Source organism: Urocitellus parryii, chromosome 4 (genome assembly GCF_045843805.1).
Source record: "Urocitellus parryii isolate mUroPar1 chromosome 4, mUroPar1.hap1, whole genome shotgun sequence".
In the NCBI taxonomy this organism is placed as follows: domain Eukaryota; kingdom Metazoa; phylum Chordata; class Mammalia; order Rodentia; family Sciuridae; genus Urocitellus; species Urocitellus parryii.
The window spans coordinates 95764764-95777696 of NC_135534.1; the positions used below are offsets into that span (position 1 = coordinate 95764764).

Genomic DNA, 12933 nt, shown 5'->3' on the forward strand with positions numbered 1-12933 from the left:
AAAAACCAAAAAAACTCCAATGAAACAATAATATGGCATTGATTAAAGGATGCACCTTAAGTTCAATAAATTTAGAATGTGAGAAAAGGCAACATGTTTTAGAACGGATATAGTAGTACCCAGTCCAGAGAACTTAATAGTTTTGCTACTTTATACACAATAGAAATATCTTGCTGTAATTCTTTGTTTCAATATACGCTTCATAAATGTATTTACCTTTTACGTCTACCAGGAGACATTAAACTGGCATGAGTTTTCCTTTCCTGAGGACCAGGAATGATGTTTAAAGCCTCTCCAGCTGTATTTAAACAACAAAACAAAACAAAACAAAACAAAAACCCCAATAAGCTAAGGAGACTAAACTTTTCTAAACCTGAAATGGGATAAGAAACATTAAATATTGATTTTTATTTTATATTAAATTCTGTAAACCTCGTCCTTATGCCTTAAGGTTCTACAGTAAAATACAAAATACAATATAATCACAACAAAAAACACTGCAGAACAAAAAAGTGTGAAGTATAAACAAAGTGTTCTGAGTATAGAAAAGGATTTGGAGAAAAGAAAGAAATGAGGAAGATCTTAATGGATGGTAAAAAACTTTAGTTGCACAGAAGACTACCGGACTGGGAACTGAGAGAACTGACCTTGAAATTCTAATTCCAACTACATTATAAACTTACTTCTTCCTTCCTGCTATCATGCACTTTCACTATATAACAAGCACACAACAAGCAAGATGTACCACATGATTTCTAAGTTTATTTCTAGCTCTTGAGATATAGCCAAAATGAATTGGGGTTGTGGCTCAGTGGTGGAACGCTCATCTGGCATGTGTGAGGCACTGGGTTTGATCCTCAGCACCACATAAAAAAACAAATAAATAAATAAAGGTTTGTGTCCATCAACAACTTAAAAAAAATAAAAAAGATTTAGCTGAGAACATGAAAGGTTTTTAACACAGAGAAGGAGGGGAGCTAGAAAGATACTTCTTATTCCAGGAGGGCAAACTGCCATAAATAAAGGTTAGGAGTTGGTTAAATACAATATTTATTCTGTTTAAAATAAAAATACAACAGGGTCTTTTCTATTAATGCCTAAAATTAGGATTAGAAGAGAACTGAAGGTTGGCTTCTGTTAAAGTTTAGGAAGAACCCGGGACTAAAATGATTCCTATATTTAAAAAAAAAAATTTTTGTTGATGGACATTTATTTACTTCTATGTGGTGCTAAGAAATCAAATCTAGTGCCTCACACATCCTAGGCAACTGCTCTACCACTGAGTCACAACCCCAGCCCCTAGATTTTATATGCTTATTTTGTAGCAAAGTGACGTAAAGCCTATTCCACTTCTAGTCTCTCATCTTTTTATTTGACCATAATTCTGTACTGTGAGTATAGAGACATTAGTAGACCTTCTCATTGATTAACAACATTTAAGTAACAACAAAATTAAGAGAACAAAATTTAAACTTACTAGTTACAGTATCTTGTGACTGTGAATGGTTGACTACTACAAAATTTGACCTCATTGGAGTTGAAATTTGGCTAGCTGGTCTAATAGCTTGTGTAGCTGTCAAGGGAGAAGTGGTAAATTGTCCTGAAACATATGGTAAAGTCAGTAACTCTGAACTGACGGGAGCTGTTTGAGAGGCAAGCCTTCGCTGTCGTTTGATTTCTGCAATTCCATTTCTTGTTCGGGCTGAAACACACGAGCATTAAAAAAAATTAATGTTAGTAATTCTGGAATTTTAAAAGTCAAAATGACCTATATATACTATATAACATGTAAAATGTACAGATTCAAAGATGGCCCTTAAACATATGAAGTACATTAATTTCTTAAGAAACAAAAAAATAAACACATTTATACTTTATAAATCCACAAGTACATTTGTTATGCAAAAACTCATCCTCACAAATTAAGAAATTCAAAATTATAGAATGAAAATTAAAAAATGCTACTACTACATGGGAGTCAATGGAAAAATGCAGGAATTTTTCCTTTGAAACACACACACACATACACTGATAAAGTACTTCCTAATATGATAACCCTACTTGGGAGCATGGGAGGAATAGACGAACTCTAGATAGGGTAGAAAGGGTGGGGGGAAGGGAGGGGGCATGGAGTTATAAATGATGGTGGAATATGATGAGCATATTATGCAAAGTACATGTATGAAGACACAAATTGGTATGAATATACTTTGTATACAACTAGAGATATGAAAAATTGTGCTCTATATGTGTAATAAGAATTGTAATGCATTCCGCTGTCATATATAAATTAAAAAAACAACATATACTTAGCACATATGTACTGTTAATTAAAACATTCATTAGATAGATGGTGTTTGAAGTAATGCTGAATGCTGTTTAAAGTTTTATACTAACCTCTCTGATTGGCAGCAAATCCTGGGGAACTTTGCATGCTCCTAACAAATAAAACAAAGTAGTTATTCACTAAAAATTTTTGTTGCTCAGATATACTCTGGTTTAGTTATAGTCAGACCTGAAGCTAATTGTGATAGATGTCTCTCAGACAAAAACAAACAAACAAAAAACCCCCCACCCCCGCCAAAACTAACAATTAAAAAAATATATTTTTAGTTATAGATGAACACAATATCTATATTTTATTTATTTTTTTTTATGTGCTGTTGAGGATCGAACCCAGTGCCTCCTGTGCTAAGTATCACTCTACCACTGGGCCACAACCCCAGCCTGGTTTAACAAATTTTTTGAGTAAGCAACTCTGATTTGCTTTGGGAGAAAGACAGTGACATATAAATACATTCACACAACAGATTATTCAATTCAACATGCATCAGAATGCTTTGATATTTAGAGTACAGTTTGACAAAATTTTAGGAACTCTATATATATATTTCAGTAAGGTATATTCAAAGTATATTATTATTTAAATTATAGTTCACAATTATAGGGATGCTTTCCCAAGAAGAAATTCTGATTTCACATACATTAATACTTCAAAATTCCAAAATTTAAGTCAAAGGATAGCTTGCTTTTAATAAGTTTATGACTTAAGGATTTATTTTACCTCTAAAGGAGAAAAACATAGGAAAACTCACAGTACAAGCTAATCCATTTACTATGAATCGTAGTTACCCCACCCATGTATTTGGTAAGCAGTCACAAACACTACAGAAATTGTGTCAGATAAGACTCCATCAACAAGAGCCATAAAACTTTAGATACAATTATGAATGTCTTTGAAGATAATTTGTAGAAAAGATGAGCCAGGAAAAGTAAATAGATAAGATCATCAAATAAGATATAATCCAGAGTTAGGATGAAAGCATTGGAGCTATTTTCCAAGTTGAAGCTAATAAAGAAAATCAGGACTCTGCTGAAGTTAGATGGGTTTTTACTTTTAACTCTATGAAAGAGGGTAATAGTCTATGACTTTTCACAACCAATTGTCAAAATAACAGATATTACAAAAGTGATACCAGTAGGGCTGGCATCTTTCCAAGGACACTGAATCTAGCATTTCCAGGCTGTGAACACTATACAGAATACACTATATACATAATACCATAAGAAAATTCTAAAGGTAAAAGAGTCTAGATGTAGCATTATTCATCAGGCTTGTTTCTTTACAAGGGAAGAACCAAACTGGACATTTAATATATTAATTCTCTGAATGTGTTATGAAGACTGTGTTTTCTTAGGGAACTGACAATGGACTGGAATTAGGAGACTCATTTTCTAGCCCAAGATCTGCCTCTAAATTGCTACAAAAACTTGAGACACTGTCCTCAAAGTTCTATGTAACTCAATTTCTTCATCTGTAAACATTAAAAGTCCACAATTTATTTCAAATTATTCCATCTAAAGACAAAGAAATATCAATAATCTCTAAATAATTTCAAAATTAGGTAAATGTTATAAGTGTATCATACACATCTTAAAGAATTTTAAAACTCAAAATATGTTTGTATTCCAAACATATCATTATGCACACTTTAATAAACTTAGTACCTGATCTGGGAAAGTGTGTGGTCTAACTTCTTCCACAAAGATGACATTATTGCTGGGACATCATTTGATGTTTCTAAAACAAAAGGGAAATATAAACCAAGTTGGAGAAAATTCATCATTCAATTTGAACAAAGAAAACAAACAAAAAAAATCTCTCTAAACTACTGACATGATGCTGGGAACTGAGAAAATAAACCTGTTTGTAAAATGGTCTGAACAAAGGTATAGTGAGGCTGCCTTATTTTTTTTAAGTCTTTGAATATGAAACACAATATGAGTAGAAGTGGAAATTTATGTAAACTCAGCCACATCCTTTGGCTAATTATTCTTTTATCATTTTGAATTAAAAGATGACAAACTATTTTTGATCTTCCCTCTATCTGATTTCATCTGACATTCAAAAGTGAATTAAAACAATTTACTTCATGACAAATAATTATCATAAAGGTTACGCTCATTCTTTATGAATGTGGAAATATAATTCTCTATTTCCTTATGCTTAAAAATAGGCCTCAAAAATACGTTTTAGGGTTAAAGACTAAATGAGATAAACCATGAAAGCATCTAGAACAATACTTACTGACAGTAGTTATTATATTTCTTTTGTGTTATCACTTTATGATAATTAATTCCTTAATAATTATTTGTTAATGTTGTAAGTTATAGAAATAATTAATATTAGAGAATAAACAATCAGAATTTTCTTCTAACATCATTAATTTAGGCAAGTATTAGTTTTATGAATTTTTTAAATGATTAAGTTTGAGCTATATTTGTTAACATTCAGAATTTTGAAATTTATGAAGTACTCCATATAAACAAATAAATTAGATGTTCACCAATAAAATTTATCTCATCACAATTGAGAAAAGTTTTCAAGAGTTTTTTTTACAGAAATAAATCTTTAAAAAATTATTTCTAATTAATCAATAAATGCTGTATACATCAATATAAAAATCCCTGAACCTGAGTTCTTACCTTTTGCTTTCATAGCTACATATTCATTCAAAATTGTTGTCAAGTTTTTTCCAAATAAGGACTGAAAAGAAAGAATCAAACATTACCAAAATAATTTACTACCAATTAATTTCTCACTCTGATTTCTTCATTCAAAAGTTAATAAAAGATCCATATTGCAAAAGAGCTGATGATGAAAGGCTAAAAAGGACATCATCAAAAATGAAAAAAACCATTCAAGTTATGGGTTTGATGAAATTGTCTGAAAATAAAGAATCTTGCCTATTTCAATAGGACATTGTGACTATGTATTTCCTTAGCTAAGATAGTCCTAGGACAGAAAAGCAAGTTTTAGGTGGGAGGAGAGATTCAAACAACTGCTTAAAAATTGTCAGATTGGGGCTGGGATTTGGCTCAGTAGTGGAGCGCTTGCCTAGTATGTGCAGGGCCCTGGGTTCCATCCTCAGCACCACAAAATAAATAAATAAACAAACAAATAAATAAAAATTGTCAAGTGTGGTGGTGCATGACTGTAATATCAGAAGATTAGGGAGGCTGAGACAGGAGGATGGCAAGTTCAAGAATAGCCCCCAAACCTTAGCAAAACCATGTCTCGACATTAAAAACAAGATGGTAGTGGGGACTGGGAATGTAGTCCAGTGACAGAGTGCCTCTGGATTCAATCCTCATTGCCACAAAACAAAACAATAGGGATCTAATCCTAATCTGCTCTGGCTACATACTATCCTAAAAGCCATGTGAACATACAGTAGAACAAATGAAAAAATTGAGTGTGTAAGAGATAATTTTCCTAAGAATCAGTATATTCTTTTTTTTTTTTTTTAAGGTATAGATGGACACAACACAATACCTTTTATTTTTTTATGTGGTGCTGAGGATCGAACCCAGGCCCCGCCCGTACTAGACAAGTGCTCTATCGCTGAGCCACAATCCCACCCAGATCAGTATATTCTTGTCCTCATTTTTATCATCAGCCCACTTATTTATTCATGACCCCGCCCCCCACTGGTTCCCACTACGACCACAGCAGGTTTCTATAACTTCAAGTTTGAGATTATAGGGAAGAACAAGGATTTTTGAGCTCACAGTTTTTGTTTCAAATTCAACATTTACTATATGTGGGACAAATAAATTCTAAAGATATTTTAGAGTTCCCATAATAGCCTTCAATCAGCATATTATTATTTTAAGATCTTACAAGCATTGGACTTCAATCAATACTAAGAAATAACAGTTTAAATTACTATTAACTACCCTACACATTTTTTTCAGATTTTTTTTTTCTAGTTTTTCCACTGATGTCCTTTTCCTGTTTCAAGATCCAATCTAGGATGCCAGGTTGCATTTAGATATCACTCCTTAGATTCCTCTTATCTGTCCAGTTCTCAGTCTTTCTTTGCTTTTCTTAATCTTGCTTTTGAAATGGTAGTCCTCCAAGTTGTCTTTTTCAGAATTGTTTGGGGTTTTCTCATCCCTTTCCATGGAAAATTTAAAATGTAATATGTTTCAATATACAAATTGCATGTGGGAATTCTGACTATGATAAATCTATAAATCAAATTGGGATAATTAAATTCTTAATGATACTATCTCAATCCATGAACACAATATCATTTTCCTTTTATTTGTATCTTAGGTTTCTTTCATGCAGTTCTTTGTATTTGGAGCATACTTAAAATAAATTATTTATTGTTTATACAAAATTCAATTTTATTTTTGTATTAATTTTTTTCACTTTTTAATTGGTGCTCTATAGTTGTACATATTGATTGGATTTATTGTTATGTATTCACACGCACACAATATAACAATATAATTTGGCCAATATAACTCTACAGCACTTCCCCCCTCCCTCCCTGCTTTCCATCCCTTGGTCCCTTTCCTCTACTGATCTCCCCTGGATTTTTAGGAGATCCACCCCTACCTTCTTTTCTTTTATCCTCTCTGGCTTCTACATATGAAAGAAAACAAGATCCTTGACCTTCTGAGTTTGACTTATTCCACTTAATATGAAGGTCTCCACTTCCATTCATTTTCCTAGCATGACTTTACTTTTCTTTATGGCTAAATCAAATCCCATAGTGTATATATTACCACATTGTCTTTATCCATTCATTGATAAAGAATAGATAGATTGATAGATATCTACACTGGTTCCCTAGTTTCGTTATTGTGAATTGTGCTGCTATAAACATGGGTATGTACACAGTACTGTAGGAAGATGACTTTAATTCTTTGGGATAAACACCAAGGAGTGGTATAGCTAGCTAGTTATATGGTGATTCCATGCCTACTTTTTTGAGGAACCTCACCACTGGTTTTCATAGTGGTTGTACCGATTAACAATCCCAGGCTGGGGTTTTAACTCAGTGCTAGAACGCTCACCTAGCACACATGAGGCACTGGGTTCAATCCTCAGAACCATAAATAAAATAAAGATATTGATTGTGTCCATCTTAAACTAAAACCAAAACAACAACAAAAAGAGTAGATCTCAAGTATTTAAAAAAAAAATCCATCAATAACGTAAGCATTTCTTTTTCTCCCTCCTCTCCAGTGTTTATAATTGTTTGTATTCTTGATGAATGCCATTTTAACTGGAGTGAAATGAGATCTCGGTGTAGTTTTGATTTGCATTCTTTAATCGCTAATGATGTTGGACTTTTAAAAAAAATATATTTCTTGGCCCTTAGTATTTCCTTTTTTAAACATTTTGTAGTTGTAGATGGACACAATGCCTATATTTTATTTGTTTTCATTTTTATATGGTGTTGGGGATCAAACTCAGTGTCTCACACATAATAGGCAAGTGCTCTACCACTGGGCCACAACCCCAGGCTCGGTATTTCCTATTTTGAGAAGTGTCTATTTAATTCATTTGCCCATTTCTTTTTTAAAAATATTTATTTTCTTTAGTTCTAGGTGTACACAATATCTTTATATTACTTTTTCATGTGGTGCTGAGGATTGAACGCAGTGCCTCATGCGTGCTAGGCAAGCAGTCCACCACCAAGCCACAACCCTAGCCCCACATTTGTCCATTTCTTAACTGGGTTATTTAATTTTTTGGTGTAAAGATTTTTTTATCTCTTTATATATTCTAGATATTAATCCTCTGTCAGAAGAGTACCTAGCCAAGATTTTCTCCCATTCTGTAGGGTCTCTCTTCACATTCATAATTATTTTGTAATGCAGAAGCTTTTTAATTTGATGTCATCCCATTTAATTACTCTTGGCATTATTTCCTGTGCTTTCCAGTCCTACTGAGAAAGTGGTTCATGCAGTTTTTTTTTTTAAATATCTTTAAATTGTAGATGAACTCAATATCTGTATTTATTTTTATGTGGTGCTGAGGATCAAACCCAATGCCTCACATGTGCAGGGCAAGCATTCTACCACTGAGCTACAGCCCCAGAACCCGTTCATGCAGTTTTATCATACAGATTCTTTAGATTATCAAAGCATTTTGTTTATTTATTGCTAGCATAAATGGTTATTTAGAAAGATTTCAAATCTCTATTTTTTACTGCATATATTTAGAAATACCATGGACTTTTATATATTTTGTATCCCATTACCTTGATAGACTGTAATTTTTTTTTTTTTTTTTTTGTGGTGCTGGGGATTGAATCCAGTGCTTTGTGCATGTGAGGCAAACACTCTACCGCCTGAGCTATATCCTCAGCCCCAGATAGACTGCAATTTTTGTAGATTCTTTTAGGTTTCCTACACAGAAAATTGTCTCTAAGGAGTATAAAACAGAAAGACAAATGCCACATGAAATAACGTAGTTCTAGAATTTATCCATTCTAATGATAAATGGTGCTCTGTTGGTATAGTAATATTTACAAAACATCAAGATACCAAAATATCTGTTTTATATTTGTCTAAAGTAAGCTGACAGATAAATAAGCCAACACCAATAAAAATAAGCTGAGAAAAACAGCAGTGAAACTAATCAGATACAAGAGTGTCATTCTGAACTGATTCTCAGAGGCGAAGATGTAATTCCCTGAACACGTTAGCATAAATGTGTAAAAAGAACAGCTGAACTTTTCTGGTTCTTATCAGTCACAGATGAATATAAACTATTTAATTTCTGCCAATTCTGACTTTGCTGATTTTTAAATCTTTAAAAAATTGAGACAGGTGTCTCACTATGTTGCCTAGGCTGGCCATGAACTCCTGAGCTCCAATGATCTTCCTGCAGCAACCTCCCCAGTAGCTGAGACTATATTTGTGTGTCATGGCACCTGACTTTGAAGAGCTGAAACATCTCTCATGTTGGTCAAGGAAGAAATATTTCCATTAAGGAACAAGTAACTCACCAGTAAGCAGGCTGGGATAAAACCTTCATCTGTACAGTGTTCTGCATACTCTTTTAAATTTGAACTTTCCAAAATAAAGGTCTGGCAGGTAGAAGTGAGGTTTTCTTGTTGTAAGTAACCTAAGTAAAAAAATAAAACTTTAGGTACTTTCAATACATTCTGTACTTTTGGTAAAAATGCTATTATTGAAAACGCCAGGGCTGGGGATGTGGCTCAAGCGGTAGCGTGCTCGCCTGGCATGCGTGCGGCCCGGGTTCGATCCTCAGCACCACATACCAACAAAGATGTTGCGTCTGCCGAGAACTAGAAAATAAATATTAAAAATTCTCTCTCTCCTCTTTCACTCTCCCTTAAAAAAAAAAAAAAAAAAAAAAAGAAAGAAAACGCCAGAGTAAGTACCAATACATAAAAGGAGTGAGGTAGAATGTGCTGATATTCTGCAGACTTGCCTGGAAACACTATGTTGTGCTATAATACAAAGTGTAGCTGATAGACCATATTGGTAGTTTTTAAAAAATATTTATTTATTTTTTTTTTAGTTTTTCGGCGGACACATCTTTGTTGGTATGTGGTGCTGAGGATCGAACCCGGGGCCGCACGCATGCCAGGCGAGCGCACTAGCGCCTGAGCCACATCCCCAGCCCCTGGTAGCGTTTTTTATAGGAATAATTTTAGCTAAGCTTGTAAAATGAGGTGCCTGACAAAGTGTAATTATTTCACAGTTAGGAATCTAGGAAATCCAATGCAGAAATGATAAATAAGTTCTTCTACTTTATAACACCTAGGCTAGGAGATGATATACAATTCACTTGCTATATTATAAAAACACCTACATTCTGTCAAAATTGCTTACGTATGTTTCACTCTCTGCCTAATGATTTAACTGAAAAAATGAACAGAATACTTATCTACTCTTCATGAAAGATCAGACAGAAAATCCTTTGACTTTTTTTAATATTTAATTTTTTTAGTTGTAGGTGGACATAATATCTTTATTTAAATCTTACGTGGTGCTGAGGTTTGAACCCAGTGCCTCATGCGTGTTTGGTAAATGAGTACTCCACCACTGAGACACAACCCCAGCCCCAACTTTTAATTTATACATTTTGGGACTGAAAGCCTCACAAGTTACAAGATCTGTAACACATAAAGGCTAAGAGTTGTTAAGTGCTGGGCTGTATATTAAAACATGGCCCCAAAACACACACGGACACCCCCTTGGGAACAATGGAAGTTATCTGTTCCCAACATTTAAGAAAATCAATGTCTAATAAAAAGTTAATAATAGCTAAACTATGGAAACAACCTAGGTGCCCTTCAACAGATGAATGGATTAAAAAAAAAGTCATCTTTTACTTTTTGTCAAAACTATTTAACTATATGCTTCACTCTCTGCCTAATGATATCCAATGGAATATTACTCAGCCTTAAAGAATAATTAAATTATGGCATTTGCCAGTAAATGGATGGAGCTAGAGAATATCATGCTAAGCAAAATAAGCCAATCCCCCCAAACCAAAGGCTGAATGTTTTCTGATATGCAGATGCTAATTCACAATAAGGGGTGTGTGTAGGGCGAGCTAGGGAAGAATAAAGGTACTTTAGAGTAGAGGATGTGAAGGGAGGGTAGGGAGTATGGAGGTAAGAAGGATAGTAGAAGAAATCGGATATTAATAATTAATATCCTAGGTGCATATATCATTACATGACTGGTATGATTCTACATCATGTACAATCAGAAGAATGAAAACTTACATAAATAAGCAAATTTTTAAAAAAGCAGTTAATAAAAACAGCAGCCAAGGAAGCCCAGATATGGGACTTAAGACATTGAGTCATTTTCAAATAGTTTCAGAAACCATGCTTAGGAAATCTGAGAATACTATCTTATCGGACAGTAAATATCAATGAAGAAATATATATTACAAAAAAGAACAAAATGGGGGGTCTGGGGATGTGGCTCAAGCGGTAGTGCGCTCGCCTGGCATGCGTGTGGCCTGGGTTCGATCCTCAGTACCACATACAAACAAAGATGTTAAAAATAAATATTAAAAAAAAATAATGAAAAAAAAAAGAACGAAATAGGGGCTGGGGATGTAGTTCAGTTGGTAGAGTGCTTGACTCACATGTGAAAGGTCCCGGGTTTAATCCCCAGCACCACACAAAACAAACAAACAAAAACACTTATCTGGAGTTGAAAAGTATAACAAATGAAAAATACATGAAAAGAGGCACAACAGCAGATTTTAGAATATGTAAGAATCAACATGCTTATGCATAAATTAATTGCAATTATCTGGTCTATGGAATGGAAATTAAAAAAAGAATGATGAAAACTGTATAGAGTCTCAGAGACCTGTGGGACACCATAAAGTGTACCAATATAAGCATACTAATAATTTCAGAATGAGAGAAGTGACAGGAAGTGTAAAAAGAATATTTGAAGAAATAACTTCCCAAATATGAGGAAAAACAATCTCCACATAAAGGATGCTCAACAAATTCCAAATAAGATAACTTTAAAGAAATCTATACCTAGACAAATAAAGTATGAACATAAAAAGAAAGAAAATCTTGAAAGAAGACAGTATGACTTTTCACATACAAGGTATCCTAATATGATTAGCAGTTGAGTTTTCATCAGAAACCACATAGGCCATAGATAGTGAGATGATATTTAAAAGCATTAAAAAAAAAAAAATGAAGAATTCTCTATCCAGGCTGGGTATGGTGGCACAAATCTGTAATCAGCGAGCTGGGACTTTTGGTTTCATTGTTTGTTTTGTACTTCCTGATGAGCCTGTGTATTCTTCATTTCTCAATCACATTACTTGCTCATAATGTCATGTCAGAGCTCTCACTCTCCGAGCTCCTACTCGTATATAGGAACATGTTGGGTTGTTAAAAGTCACTAGGACTTCTGCTGCTTGAAGACTCCCATGACAGGATAATCTGGTAGTGAACTGCAATTAGACTTAGTTTGTGCCAGACACAGACAAAGCTCACCAATGCACGCACATTGTATAATCAATCATCCAATTATACCCCCAACTCTTTGGCTTCTGCAAAAGGAAATTAACTAGACCAGAGTTCAATATGTTATTGAATGTTTCTCTGCTTTGTAGGCATTCCAACAGTTCTCCATTTTTGGTTTTCTCCTCCTACCACCTGTGGGCTTCACCTCCTCTAAAACACCTACTGTCCTTTTGGCAATGTTCGTCCAAAACTCCCTCCCTGTGAGGGATGGGGTCTGTTGCTGTGGTTGTTACTAATGTCTCTGACCATCAGCCAAAATAAACAGAGGCTAAACCATAAACCAGTCTTCTCCTTTTTGGGTTTAATTAGACTACAAAAACAGGATCTAGGTAACTAAAATGCTATTGAACAGACAGTCCCTCACAGATAGGGCTGTATGGGTTCTTTTTGGTTTTATGAGTAGGGAGACTAAATATCACAGGGAAAGACAGAATTTGCAAAAATGCTAGAAGCAGAGGAAAACATCCAGGAGTTCCTTTGGATTCAGAGGATACAGTCCTTGGAAGGGAACTAAAGTAGAGAGAGGTATACTCCAAAATGTATCCCCAAATTGGTTAACAGGCTCTAGGTCCTGCTCATAGCA

At 34.1% G+C, this 12933-nt stretch overlaps 1 protein-coding gene across 1 annotated transcript in view; it reads right to left on the reverse strand.

Moving 5' to 3' along the window:
- Npat (nuclear protein, coactivator of histone transcription) overlaps positions 1-12933 on the reverse strand; it is a 50413-nt gene that overhangs the window by 23464 nt on the left and 14016 nt on the right. The window contains exons 2-7 of the mRNA XM_077796899.1: positions 9315-9433; positions 4987-5047; positions 4009-4081; positions 2398-2438; positions 1478-1702; positions 217-298 (exon numbers count right to left, since the gene is read on the reverse strand). Of these exons, the coding sequence (XP_077653025.1) occupies positions 217-298; positions 1478-1702; positions 2398-2438; positions 4009-4081; positions 4987-5047; positions 9315-9433 (601 nt within the window). The remainder of the gene's footprint in view (positions 1-216; positions 299-1477; positions 1703-2397; positions 2439-4008; positions 4082-4986; positions 5048-9314; positions 9434-12933) is intronic.